General features: G+C 39.1%; 1 protein-coding gene across 2 annotated transcripts in view; it reads right to left on the bottom strand.

The window, feature by feature from the left end:
- Positions 1–973: 973 nt before the first annotated feature.
- astn1 (astrotactin 1) overlaps positions 974–15,518 on the bottom strand; it is a 513,900-nt gene continuing 499,355 nt past the window's right edge. For both annotated transcript variants that reach the window (XM_088085587.1, XM_042497522.2), the window contains exon 26: positions 974–5,654. In XM_088085587.1, the coding sequence (XP_087941713.1) occupies positions 5,417–5,654 (238 nt within the window). In that variant the 3' untranslated portion in view covers positions 974–5,416. The remainder of the gene's footprint in view (positions 5,655–15,518) is intronic.

Below are 15,518 nucleotides of genomic sequence, written 5' to 3'. Positions count from 1 at the left end.
ATACTGCAGAAATTGCACCAGAACACACACATCAATATGAAGGTATAAATTCAGTATTATGACCACCTGCCACTGACAAGGTTACAAAGAAATACCTGAATCTTTGTTCCTACTGCTACTGAAACTTCAGTCATATAAGCCACGTTTCCATCAAATACTTCAGGTATGGTACATTTAGAACTGTACGTAACCCACATGGTTATGTTCCCAGACCCCATGCCATTAAGATTAGTCAAGTGTTTCTACTGTAGACAGTACTTTTAAATGTAGATGAGGTTGTTGTCACTGACTGCTCTGTCCAGCTCCTGTTGTATTTCCTCATCACTGCTGATGCAGAAGAACGTCTGTAGCTTGTTTATTGTCCTGACCAAGAGTGGTGGTTCTCCATTGACCAATCAATGGACTGCGGTGTGTCTAGCTCCACCTTTTGGTATCTAAGAGTGTGCTAAATACCCCAACAGAGGGAGGACAAGAAATAGGGACCGTAAGAAACAGTTCCATTGGTACCACCACAATTTTTCACAATCGTAAGACATGTATATGTATTTTCATGTGTACCACACATAACTGAAGTGAAACAGACTACTTGGTGAAAACGAGACTTAGAGGCCTCTCTCAATCTGCATTCTTGTCTGTACTTGTGTTCTCGTGGACTTGAGAAACATCATCACTCACAGCCCAAACACTGTTCCAATTCAAAGTCCACATCTAGCCAAGTGCAGTCCAAATGTTCTTGCTCTGCCCATTTTATCAAGACTCTGAGAGCTGACTTGTTTGGATTTGGGGTATCTAAGTATCACAGAATGCATTTTGTACCAACCACTGGTTATTGCAGAGATTTGAAGTCATGCTTAAAGCTTTTATCATTTTTATCACTTAAACATTAGAGCTGAGCTGTTGTGTTAGAGCTGCCAGAGCATGGAAATCTAGGCTTTGTTGGATAATGCACAGTTAAGGATCTCTACACATCCACTTTTCGTAATATATTCTTTATTGTTCTTTGAAGTAGCAAAGATCAAAGTGAAAAAGTTAAGTTTATGATAGCCACAGACATTATAGACAATAATATCATGCATATTGTAGATGGTTGGTTTCCATTTCTGTTAAAGTCCAGGAGGTCTCATCTTGTTGCTTTATTCATTTTACATTCAATTCCACTCAATTAGTTTGCCATTTTAATCTTTTTTTCTAAAGATATTTTGTTAATCACCAATCACTTACAGTTCATGAAAAGAGCCCAATTTTGTTTCATTAATCCAATCGCTAGACAAAGCTACACAGCAGATATTACAATACAATATTTGATCTACTAAAGCACATGTAAATGTTGTAAAATATCACTTGTTGTACATTTATATACAGAAGAAAAACACTGTACTGTGCTATTATGTGATGCATTTATGAAATACTTTGCTGCCTATACAAAAATCTACAAGTGTTCATTTTAGTATTCACATATGAGTTTTGTTAAAAAACAACAACCAATATACATTTGCATTTCTTTGACATCAATCTCCAACATGGCCACTGCACAATGATAAAATTAGAACAGAAGAAATAAAGTTCAAACTAAAGTGAAAATACGCTCACAATAAACACACATTAGTGGGAATATCAGATAAATCTCATCATTGATAAAACATCATTGCATGAAGTATAAACATACAGAGAAGCTGTTAATTTGCTGTTTCAAAACAGAATTATCACTATAAAACAGCATTGATTGGTTAGATTGTTAATTATGTGAAAACAATAAAAAAAATACTGTCAAATGGTTTGGCAGCTTTTACTGATCATGTAGATACAATGGGCTGATCTGTGTACTTCCTCTGTGATGCCTGTTTAGTAAAACTCCTTTACAACAGCTTTACTTATAAATGCAAACTATAAATACTACATTCAGCAGGTTATATCGCTAATATTTTATGATAATGTTATGTACAAGTTTGTTTTGAATGTTTAAACTTCTAAAATAACTTTGTGGAGACCATCCTCTCTTATCTTTACTTAATATTTTTAGTAAAACCTCTTAGACTGCTTACATGCTACCTTGCCTCTCTCACAGAAACATGTATAAATTCTTATTTTTCTGATGTTATCAACCTATTAAATGGCTGTTATCAGTTATCATGACTATTATAATTCTTCACATGGGGCACATTGCCCCTTCCACTAGACCAGAAGGTGCAAAGTAGCATAACCTTGGTTCAACGTTATCTCACAGAAACACATGCAATAACTTGGACCTCTCAACATCGCATTATGTGGTGGTAGCACATAATGAGTTAGATTAGTTAGATTTATATGTCACGTAACCTAATTTCATAAAGTGCATGCATCGTAAATTAAAAAGTCAAAATAAGTAAACACTGATTTTTAGTTTCATACAAGACATAAGCAGCAGTCTCACAGGTGAAAGTCCTGTGTTCCATATGGGACATAAAGTAATTCCGAAAGTCACATGAAATCGTCATGTAAAGTGACGTATCTACGTAAAGGACGCCAGTATTTATTGTCATAAGTCAAAAAGAAGTCAATGCTCACTTGAAATCCGGGACACATACAGTGGTCTCCTAGGAGAAAGTCAGGATAAAAAGTGATCGTGTGGACCAAATTCAACAATGACTTTTGACACAAACAGCTGTCTCACAGGTCATAGTCCTGTGTTTGGTTGACTCATTTCTCCCCTCCTGACCTCCTCTCTACATGTACATTGTCGTTCTTCACACTATGTCACCTGACTTCCTCCTTTGCACCTGCCGTAATTACAGTGGCCACTGATAACTGATAACAGTCATATAATGGGCTGATAACATACGAAGTAAATGGTAAAATACTGTCTTTTTCCCCAGTGTTGCTACATGACTTTTTTTTTTTTTTTTAAAGTATGTTCCATTGCATTAACTTTTCAAGTTGTTTGAATTACATAAGACAAAACTAGGTTTATGAGGACTCCTTGGACTTGTTCATGACTTAATATGAAATATGTTTAAAGAAACATGATATTTTAAACATGTTTTAAGCAACTCTGCACAATACAGCAGCCAGTACCAAATCACAGCAGAAGGAGATACATGACGTTTCAGCCCATGAAGAGCTCACCTTCAGGGTGTGCTGCAGTTATTCATAATAAATGCGTACAACAAGCATCAGAAGCTGTAAAATATTAACCAATGGTTGGAACGAACAAGTGAAACTGAAGCTACAATGAATTTTACAAGACCTAAGAATCTTCGATCCATCATTGATGTAAATGTTACGAGAACAAAACCTTGATTTTAGGTTAGAAGTCATGTCAAAGAAGCAACTAGCTGTATCCAGGTTATGGGATGGATGTGGGCACCCTTAAAAAATCACAATCACCATCAGTTTGGTTTCTTATTTGACATCACGAGTTGCCTTTTATCATTTTCTTCCAAAAATTCAAAAATATGACTAAGTTTGTATTGAAACAGGAACAAAAGAGCTCCTGTGTGACCCTTTATATTCCAGATCTGAACTTTCAATATTGGACTGAATAAATTAAATTGCACTTTCATAACTAGATTAGACCAGTAAGATGTCAAATATTGGCAACGGGGTGAAAGAAAGTGCCCTTTTAATGTATCAGTGTTTTAAAATGATGATCCTCGAGTCCAACAAAGAAATATATTGAAATAAAATGCATGGTCTTATGTTTAGTTCCTGTAAGTTATTTGTATTTCCAATAATTGCATTTAATGTCATGACTGAAAACAAAAAAGAAAATTGAAATAGCATATGTTTCACCATTTCCCCCCATTGTTTTACATGTCATTTTTAAAAATGCATTCTTTCATGCTGTCCGACTGCTGTCCTGCTTTAGAATGATAAAAACTGGAAAAATGGTAGAACCTTGGCTAGGGCTGGGCATCCTTTAAAAAAATGTTGATACCAGTACCTTTAAAATGATAACAATATCGATTGATTCCTCAATTCGATACCTATAATGGGAATTGAGTAATTGCACAGGCTTTTATCTGGTTTAATCACTAGAGAGAGAGAGAGAGAGAGAGAGAGAGAGAGAGAGAGAGAGAGAGAGAGAGAGAGAGAGATTTACAGCACTGGAGAATTACAGCACTGGGCTATACCGTCAAAACACCTCTTTTTATTCTCTTAAAACAACCTGGCTGACTACTAGTGTTGTTAGACATTGATATTTTGTTGAATTTGGGTTGAGATGTCTGGTGACCAAAGAAACTGAGGCTGCTGCTGCTGCTGAGTGTGAGCACTGTACCAGGGAAAGTCGAGGCTGCATGGCTGCACAAACACAGTGATCAGACTAACCATTAGCACCACGCAACTTTTCAACATCATGTTTAACAACAGAGTTAAGCTGGTTCAGTTTTGAAGTTTGTTGGGACTGTTTACTAACATAGAATTGGATGTAAAGCTGCTGCTGCGGCTGTGTAGCTCATGCTTACAGGGTAGATAGTTCACCGTAAGGATGGCGGCTAACGAGATGGCTGAAACAGAAAGAAGGCTGATGTGGCGGAGAGTTGGGATGGTTCGGATCAGACGGCCGGCACAAAAAGAACAGAATGCAGGTATTGTTTGACTGGAGAGGTTAAGATACCACTTGGCACCGAGTACCGATATCCAGCCCTAACCTTGGCATGGCAAAAAATCATTATTTTGATTCATTTGGGTTTGCCATGGTTTTTAAGTCAGTCCATCCCTGTCTTACAATATTTCACTGTGAAAAAATGTAAACACACACCTTTACTATAGCAAAAGCCTGAAGCCTTAGTGGTAAGTTAACATTTTTGTCTTGTACCCTGCAGCTGCTTCACTGAAAATGGCCTCAGTTATATTTCATCTAAAGTGCTTTACAATTTGCCTTTCATTTATCAATCGACACAAAATCTCAGTTTGGGGTTCAGTGTCCTCTGCAAGGACACTTTGAACATGTTGACAGGAGTTGGGGATTAAACCACCAACCCTGTGATTAATGAAGTAAAGTTTTACTTCAGTTTTACTTGCCTTGGTCCATAGGATTTTTCACGTATAGAAAAAAAAGTATGTATTATTATTACGTAGTGTTACAGAAAGAAAAAAAATAAGGAATTAACAAGAAGGCTCTTATTTTGAAGTTTGCGTTATTTTTTTATAATCATTGCAAGAGAGGAATGGACTTCAGCAAGATGTATGGATTATCAAAGCTACAGCCTATTAGATGATGATCAGGCATCAGAGATCATCTCCCACCTGAACGCTATGATGAGACCTTTTATTACACTTATGGTTTTTCAAATTATGTTTATCATTTGCTCATGACAGCATAAATGCATATAGCTTAAAGAAACAAATGTGAAACCTGCATTTTATTTCTTTCTTTGTTGGATCAGACAAGTTTCCCATATCCTGTGCACATCCAAACTAAAGCTTTTGAGTAATCTTACAGCTCCTTGGGCTCACCGTAGTCGTTATACATGACAGTGAGCGTCTGCTCGTCACAGGCTTTGTGGACATCCTGGCCCATGTCAGACCAGTTCAGCCCAAAGGCCTTGGTGTCGGTGTAACGGCAGGACAGGAACTTGAGGGACATCCTGCGGAGGCCAATCTTGGGCTCCTGAAGAAGACCCTTACACCATGGGGAGAGTTCATCCAGCTGGGAGAGGATGAGGCCTGCTTTCCTGTTGGAACAAAGTAAAAAAAATGATTAAAGTATGTTTTCGTTTGCTTTCAAATTAATCCACACACTTGTCAAGAGTAAGAGAATAAGAGCATAACAAATAAGTAAGACAAACAAAACAGAAAACAATAACTCACTACAGGTGTATTCAGTGCAGGATGCAACTATTTACCAGATTATTGGATTTTTTCTTTATTTCAAAGACCATTATGTGATAGTGCCTCTGTCAAATAAAGTCGCCAATATCAACATCATATTTTTCTCTTTCCTAATATACAGCAAGAAATCAAACTGTGGTGGATTTTTTTTATGCACTCAGTAGATATATTCTTCAAATTTTGGTCACAAATTTGTAAAATCGTGTTAGCAAGCACTTCTGAATTTTTTTTTTTTAAAGATTATTTTTTTGGAATTTCCGCCTTTATTAGGTAGGACAGATTAATAGTGTGAAAGGGGGAGAGAGAGTGGGGATGACATGCAGCAAGGGCCCCTGAGTGGAAGTCGAACGCTGTCGACGCTGCCTTTATTCATGGGGTGCCTGCTTTATCCACTCAGCCATCGACGCCCCGCACTGCTGAATTTTCATTTCACAACCATAAGACGTCCACAATGTAATTTCTCTGAATTTGGCAGTAGATCCAACTGGCCTCATAACTGCTCAAGTCTGTTGTGATGACAAACTGCAGTCAGGTAAAGACCCTGATGAGGACAGTGAACATGCAGATGAGCTCCCTGAGACGGTCTCTGACACTGTGCAGATTTCTTCGGTTGTGAAGGCCAATTGTTGCATTAGCTGTTCAGGTGGTTGGTCTTAGATGATCTTGTAGGTGAAGGTGCTGGAGGTTGAGGCTTTGAGCTGATGTGATTACAAGAGGTCTGCAGTTGTTCGACTGGATGGATGTACTGCCAAATTGATGTAAATGACATCAGAGACGTTTTATGGTCGTGAAAAGAACATTCGGTTTACAGGCAACAGCTCTGGTGAACATTCCTACAGACAGCGTATCAATGGCACACTCCAAAACAAAACTTGGGACATCTGTGTTGTGTGATCAAACTGCACATTTTAGAGTGGCTTTTTATTGTGATCACCCCAAGACACACCTGTGTAGTAATCATGTTATTTAATCAGCATCTTGATATGCCACATGCTTAGATGGATGGGTTATCTTGGAAAAGGAGAAATGTTAACTGACACAGATTTTAACAAATTTGCGACCAAAAATTGAGAGAAGTATACCTGTTGAGTGCATAAAAAAAAAGCTTGATGCTGTGTTCACAGCGAGTGCAATGTGAGCGTTTCGCATGGCGAGATTACATCCAAAGTCAATGCAAAGATTTGAAAAGATGCAAATTCATGCTGGCTGATGCAATGGACACCAAATTCAACATCTTTGTGTCCTCCGCTTGAGTTAAAGTGAAATTCGTGTGACGCTGTGTCGCAATAGCCTATCAGCACTGAGATCTAGCTGAGATTTTCCTGATATTACCAAAATTGAGAAATGGCAGACAAACAATTCAATACTGTACAGAGACAGAACAAATAAGGACTTGGAGGGCTTTGAGATCAGTGAGTAAACCTACAACTTTACATGGTGTGTTTTTAACATATAACTGTGACTTGTGTCAGTTATTTTTGTTGAGTTGCTTATTAGCAAAATGCTTTGAGTAAATTAAGTTGATCTTTTATTGTAGATAGTAAACAATGGAGGGTGTGAAGCGGTAACGCATGACAGGGACAGGTAATGACAAGTACTAAGTGTTTTTACTGTCTAGGTTCACTCTGCTTCAGGACACAGAGCCTCCATATTTACCTCCAGCTATCAGTTGTGTTTCACTGCAAACCAAGTTAGCAGTTAGCTGCCTCCCACAGTTAGTTAGCAAGCACAACTGATAGCCCAGCTGTTTTCATGAGCTGCATAATGGAAGCAAACACAAAGGTGTTGCCTTTTTTTGATCAGTATAAAAAAAATAGATGTTTGCATTGCATCCAGCTAGGAAGAGGCGTTAGCCTAAAGATGCAGGGGAATCAGGGCCCTGGTCTGACCAGGCAGCCAGTGGATTGTGTGAACTAACGTCCTCTTAACACCAAATTGCGCTGCAGCACAAGACTGCCACTGCACCTCCCCTCCTACTTTGTCATATAGGAAGTCATCCAAATTCCAAAGGCGAGCAGGCGAGGAAAAAACATTACTACACTACAGGGAACTGTCTCACTTTCACATCTCCTTGTGCTTGTATTGTGGCGTGCATGTAAACTGCCATATTTTGTTTTTAATAGAATGCTAAAGCAGAAAGACGGCTCAATCCTCCACACTGGTTGTTGAAAAGCACTAAACTGTGGGAAACACTTGTTGCCAAACATCTGAAGGGATCTCAGTGTTGATGCACATCAGCCTTCAGACACATTAGACTGTCTACAGTTCATAAATCTCACCATGGCTCTGCTGTTATTTTAGAATGACATCACTGAATGACAGAACTTAAAACCTACCCATCTACCACTGCTTGTGAAGGAGCTCAAAGGGTAAGGTGCACTGTTACTGACACATTCCGACTTTGACCCAAAGCACACAGCGGCTGCTGAAGGTCTGTGTGGGAATGATGGAAGTAAAACAGTGGAAAAATGAATGAATGAAGAAATGAATGACCATGGCGAGTAAAGAGCTGGTCCTGTGGAGGAAAACAGGCTAACGGATGGCTGTACTACTGCGAAGAGGCACAGCGGAGGCTATGAAATGCTTAGAGTTGTCCTTTGGCCAAACCAGGCCAGCTGAAAAATCATCTCCATTTGTAACATGATGCACAGCGTTCACATAAATACATCTCGTAGGGACACTGAGCGCAATAAATAACTATTAATCCTGATGCAGCCTGTTTGGCCCTCGCCATGAAATCCTGTCAAGTGTTTGTCTAAAGTCAGAAAATGGCAGCAGGAGGAGATTTCATTCATTCCACACACACTTTCTCCCCATTCTTCAGCCAAACCAGCACTTCTACAGCACATTGTCACCATTCTGCCAAGCCACAAGTCTGCTGGATGCACCAGAGTCACCAGAGCCACAGCACATTATACTGATGAACTGATGACACATCGGAGCACCCAGGCTACACATTCAATACGCACCAGTTGGAGGAAATTAATGACCGGACTGATAGAATGAACAAAGAGCATCTGTCTAATTGGTTAAGATGCTCTTTGTTCTAAGTGGGTCTACCTCTCTGTAACTCCAATTCTCTGAATTTCTTTTTCACATGTAGACCGCATTCAGATAATTGTTTGGTTTCTCGCCTGTGTGCATCAATTTAAATCAGTTTGGAATGCTAAATGTGCAGGTGCAAGCAAACCACTGTGAATTCACACCGTTACAATAGTTATCATGGGCACTCACCTGGTAGTAATGAAGCAGATCTGATGATGATGATAATGATGATGAACACAATGATGATGATGATGATGATGATGATGATGATGATGATGATGATGACTGGCATGCAAATGAGGATGGACAGTTTAAAATGATGAAAAAAAAATGTCACTGAAAAGGGAGATGATAGCAGGGAAAGTAATGGGGTTGATGAAGTCGTGATTCTAACTGGTGATCTCAACATGACTGGGTAGATTTTACAGATTTGCATAAAACGTAGCCAACATTTTTTGAAATGTTGATAAAAACACAATTGCGAGATGACTACGTTTCCACTGAGTGATTTTCCGCGACTTCTCCTCTGGTGATAACATTTCAAGAAGTCTATCTCCTTATACATATCTAATGTTGAGCACATACAAGTGTCAAGGCTGTAGCAGCAAAACCACTGAGTATATCAAATTATTAATGGTGCATGTTATTGCTTGTGAACTTTCTATTTGTAAGACAATTAATGTTTTTTTATTCTTCCAGAAGTTAGTCAGATTCAGTTGGAAGGTAAAAATATGAGTCTTATTTGAAGTATGAGATCTGAAACTGAACACACATGCACAAATGAGTATGTTGGCATGTACAATTATACTTTCAATGCTCAAAAACAATAAACAAAATATCACTACATAATTTAATAAGTGGCACATGGTCCATTTTGGATTGATTTGCAGTTTGCTGCGAATCTGGATCTTGATCCCGGATAAAACCAACCATCAGGAGTAAGTAAGAAAACATGTTTTCTATTTGTAAGTTGTGTGTTCCAGTCTCTGTGGCAAACGAATATCATCTTGTCGAACACCCAATCAAATGAAGTCTCTTTTCATATTTGAGATTTTGTTGATAAGCCGCAGTACTTTGGTGTTTTGAACTTAAAGTTGGCACTGATCAACACACTGTAACAATACAGACACTGTGTGGTCTGTGGCTTCAACAGGATTTCATCCCCCTGACTCCAAATCAACTGCTCTTCTGTAAACATATAGCACATCACCATATTCCCTGGTATGTGTTCCTGTTATTTCTGGAAAATGAATGTATGCTGTATGCCACAGTAGGCCACAATTCCTTTCAAATAGGCTAACACTTCAAGTCCAACATATTTCTGCATTGTTTTTGGCATTCCTCTCTAATCTGCAAACCATTTTACATATGTAGATACATGAGAAGCGACATCCTTTTTTTGCAGTTACCTGGCTAATGTAAGCACTTTGCACATGGTATTGAATTGGTTTTGGAATTAAAATGTATTCTGAATATTGTATGTACACATGGGGATGCTCAGCAGGACTGCATCCCCTTTGCATATGCATATCGACAAAGTCCTAACAGAAACTTCTACAGCCTCAGTGAAGTTTGGAAACTGCAGAGAAAGGAATAACAATTCTAATGATGTCAGTCTTCTTGGTCAGCCCGTCTGCAGACAAGAACGCCTGTCTTGGTACTAGTGCTGTGCTGCCATACTGTCATTCATATCATTTTTCTGAAACCTCTTTATGTTCCCAATACTTTGCCACAGATTTCAGTGGTTTGAGGAAATCTGGATATTTATTTGCTTTAAAAAATGAAAAAAAAAAAGTGGTTTGTTATGCTTATGTTTTTTTGAAAAGCAAAGGAACGTTTCACAGGTTCCAAATAGCAACAGTTGTCACCATAACTCCTTGTGCATGTATAGGAGTGGAAAATGGTCTCCAAGATACAGCGTGAGTGCCTCTTAAGGAGGCTCTCACCCCAAACTTTAGTGTGGTTTTCAATGTGCACATGCAAGCAGGGATGCAGGCGCCTGTGCATGGTAGTGTGGAATACACATATACTGTACAGATACAGAACTGCAAACACTTGAGGGCACACATTTGCATGGACACACACACACACACACACACACATACACACAAAATTAAGGTGATGAAAACCAGATATGCACAAATCATTTTTAAAAAAATAAAGATCCAATTCCAAAAAAACTGACAATAACCAGACCTAATCCAAAATCTACCTAGACAGACAGCTACAACACATTTTTCTCTTGTGATGATTATGATGCACCATGTGATCAAAGCACAAAGCGAGTCTCTTTGGATTCACCCTTTTAAAAATACTGACACAAAAGGCCTGCAGCAGAAGAACTGGAGTCCCTCAACCTTTGCAGCCAATTGTAATTTCCCTTTCCTGTCATCTCTCAAATGCAAATACCTGTTCAATAAAGGAATAAAATGACCCCAATATAACATTGTCTCCCGAGAATGTGAAAAAAAAAAGTCTCAAAAATTGGCAGGGCTAGGAGGGGGGCTAAGACATCACAATTACCCAACCGTGCTGCCTCTCAATCTGTAGCACCTCCCTGCACCCAGTCCATTGACACAATGGCGGATGGATGATAACAAGCGATCTGGTATTACAGTTAAACCGTAAGCTAAAACTTGAAAAAATGTCGAGTGATGTTCAGGGATGCATCCCTGTCATGACTCAAATGTCATTGAAACACTTTTTTCCCCGCGAAATGTTCCGGAATAGTGTGCAAGCCCACATAAGACCACACATTTTTTTTTTTTGCACATTTTTGGGACATATATTCTTGGTGTGAAACAGCTTTTAAGAAGCTGGAATCAGAGATGTTTTCTTCCCTTAAAAAATACTCAAAATTTATTATCAAATTAGTTGATAACACAATAAATTGCATCAGCAGTACTCGTTTTATGGTTTTTATAAGCTGTACAGGTAAAATACTAATAATTGCTAAAAATACTCCCAATACCTCTGTATGACATTTGAATGGAAGCAGACAAAGCAGCACCTTAGATCTCTTCTAGCGAGGACAGATGAGGCACTTTTAATTGCTAAGTAAACTCATAGCAATGTGTATACTGATATCAATAATGGGATATTTTTACTGGGAATTTCTATCAGAGTATGTAAATATTTTTATGTTGCTGTTCATCACTCAGTATCAACTAATAAATCACTGCTGGACGAGCAGCTGAAAGGCACTTCTCTGAGTGTATTTTTGTCCTTTCAACTATAAAAAGTCAGAAAGCAAAGCAAACAGTCTGCTGTGATTATGATTATGATTTCCTAAGAGAAATTCCAACCATAACAATACTTATTATCGCAAGCACTTGTCTGATTAGAGAGACTGTCATCTAAAAACAGAAAGAAAATAGGAGAAGATCAAATATGCTTCAGTTCATCAAAGGGCACCGAGTCCAACCAAGGACACTGTCAGGACTGAAATGGCTAGGATGGAGGACTTTCTTTCAGCTTGTCCAAAACATCTAGCAGCCAAGCGGCGTGCCTGAAATGATGGGTACTCCCTTGGCGATGACAAGGCCTGGCCCTCGGGAGAAGAAGTGTCAAGCCTTAGAGAGACAGCTTCCCGGTGAGTTTATGGTTCGAGTTAAAACGTCACGCGATGTTGCATGAAAAAGGCAACAAAAATGTCCTCCAGAGGATGCCAAAAGGTCTCGTCAGTGAGATTCGATATGTTTCTACAAACAGCAGATCTGGACGTCTGCTGCCGCGAGAAAGATAAAGCCCACATTTGTCCATTCATTTGTTTCCAGATATTGCTTACTTGGCAGATCAGAGTTTACGTTGAGTCGGAGCCTGAATGGAGTTCGTGTTATCTGTATTTTGACGAGCTAATGAAAATCTTATTCGGTCCTCGGTGTTTGTGACAGGGAAACTGAGGAATTCTCTTCAGAAAACATTGAGCTGATTTGGGGATATGAAACTGTGTGTGTGTCTGTGGCCTGCACATGTACAGTATGAGGTGGATGTGCGTATGTGTGTATGTATGTGTGTGTGTGTGTGTGTGTGTGTGTGTGTGTGTGTGTGTGTGTGTGGCCTGCACATGTACAGTATGAGGTGGATGTGCGTATGTGTGTGTGTGTGTGTGTGTGTGTGTGTGTGTGTGGCCTGCACATGTACAGTATGTGGTGGATGTGTGTGTGCTTGAGGGGAGCCTGTCTGCTCTGTTGTTTACTGTGAGCGGTACCACAGATCTGTGTTGTTTGGGTGGGAGAGGTATATTCCTTCTCAAGTGGCCAAAGAAATGGTGATTTAAGAGAAAACCACAAACAAAGGGGACTTAAAGAGGGGCTGTTATTGAGAACAAGGACTGTTGAGTCTCCAGGCAGATTTTGCTGTCCTGGATGTTATTTAAAGATTCCCTGTGGAGTTTTAGACCTCTAGTAGCTTTGTCTGAGTCCCCGTTTTGTTCATCCCGTGCACAAGGATACACATGGATGACACAATACCCGGTCCCACCAATTGTGTCATAATATTCCATTAATACACAGATAGCGATAAACGCTAGGATATACTGCAATGAGCATACAAAGACATTTCAAGCAAAATACAATTTGAAATTTTGACAGTTTCAAGCCTTTAGTTTTACTTCTCTCAGGAGTAGTTAAAGGTAACCGGAAACAACAGCTAATAAATAGCACCTGTGCCAACTGACTGGTCAACTACACGTGGGCTAGTGATGTCACATGGCTGTGATGTCAACACTTGAAAAAGTTGTTTGGAAGAACTGTTTTTTTTTTAAGATCATTTTTTGGCATTTTAGCCTTTATTGGATAGGGCAGAATAATAGCGTGAAAGGGGGAGAGGGAGGGGATGACATGCAGCAAAGGGCCTTGAGCGGGAAGTCGAACTCGAGGTCGCTGCGGCAAGGACACTGCCTTCATTCATGCAGTGCCTGCTTTATCCACTTAGCCACCGATGCCCCTGGAAAGTCTGTTCAGATGATAATAATGTGACTGTATCTATACTTCCATGTAAATCTGGGAAACATAGGACTCTGGGGACCTAGAACCCTGGAAATATGAGAATGACCCCATAATAATTACAATATTTAGTGTGTAATTTCTAATTCTCAGTGTGAATCAGGTTATGTTAATAACGTTTTGTGAAATTGCCTATTGGTGAAAAAAAAAGTTTATAGAATTTACATAAATCCACATAAATTTACAATTCATAATGTACCACAAAAAGAAAGTTCCAGTCTCATTACACCCTGCAAGAAAACTAAAATCACCACTTAGCTGTATGCCAACATGAACCAGTTACTTTGCAATTACCATTTACATCCATGTCTGTAAGAACATGGACACTTCACACACACCCTCCTCCTGCCAGTACAGAAGATTTCTACAATCAGCACAGTTTAAAGGTGGACAGCCAAGATTAGTGTCACCAATCCACTACCTGACCAAATGTCTCCTCTCTGTTCCAGACATTGAGTAATGACCAGAAAAGTGTTTCTGCAGAACATTATGATGTCACAGTGACTGAACTTTGATCTTTTGGATATGAATTTCATCTTTTTATCCTGTTAGACATCTGTGTGAAATTTTGTCATAATTATAATGAATTCCTGAGTTTTGTTCAAAAAACATGATTTGTGAGGTCACAGTGACCTCAACTTTTGAGCACCAAAATCTATTCACATCTAGCACCACATGAGTCATTCATACACTTGAGTAAAAAAAAAAAAAAGAGAAAACTGTTAATCTAAAATTTCTTCAAAATGGAAGCTTTAAGTTTCAATAATTTTAAGTGTTACAGGTTTCTATATTTACAACTTAACTGTTCTCCAGGTCTAACCAAATCCCATTACCTTGAAGCAGTTAGATCACTTCAAGTCACGTGAAACGCTAGAATCCAACCCGGATTTGCTTCATAACCTGCCCTGAATAGCTCCCACAGCTTTACTTCAACAACAAACTGTTCGTGTACAACCTGGTACATGGGTAATACTGGCTGAAGTAGGTGCTTGTGGGAGAGTATCTACATCTATCTGAACTGAAATTTGATTGGCTTCTGAGATTCAGACACTGGACATTTAGCCAAAAAAAGCAGAGGTGGAACCAAGTAATGGTTTTGCATGTCACAAGTAAGTCTGATGTCTCAAGGTATACCTTGAGTTCTGAGTCCTAAACAAGTCATATTGCGCTCTTCCCAAAATACAAAGTAATTTTAACTGGGGATGAATAGCATTACTGTTCCAGTCTGAGACCAGTTGCAATTCTTCTTTGATTTGTCAAGTTGAGTCTAAACTTATTAAATCTGTGACTCCACTCTCACTCTGACTAGAGCCTTAGTTGTGTGATTCAGGTCTACATCTCCGATAATAAGAGGAGAAATGGAAGAAGAAGACTAACAAGATAAAGACCTCTCACAACAGCAACAAGAACAATAAGGTTTCAGCACTGATGCTTGGACCTTAATGATTTGGTGGATGGAATAAACAGTAGTGCCTCGGCACATCCCTGATGTTTACCAGCTTGCCTCGCTGTGATACTCGATACCAACAAAACACTGGCTTTGAAAAATGCTCAAGAACCTCTTCCCTAATATGACCATGTTTATTCATGCTTAGACAAAAAAACAATCTGGATCAGACTCCACTGTTGGAGTCAGCCGTTGTTCAACTGAATGAC

This window comes from Plectropomus leopardus, chromosome 12 (genome assembly GCF_026936395.1).
Source record: "Plectropomus leopardus strain MGB_pleo_1.0 chromosome 12, ASM2693639v1, whole genome shotgun sequence".
NCBI classification, from domain to species: domain Eukaryota; kingdom Metazoa; phylum Chordata; class Actinopteri; order Perciformes; family Serranidae; genus Plectropomus; species Plectropomus leopardus.
This window is presented reverse-complemented; position numbering and strand designations above follow the sequence as displayed.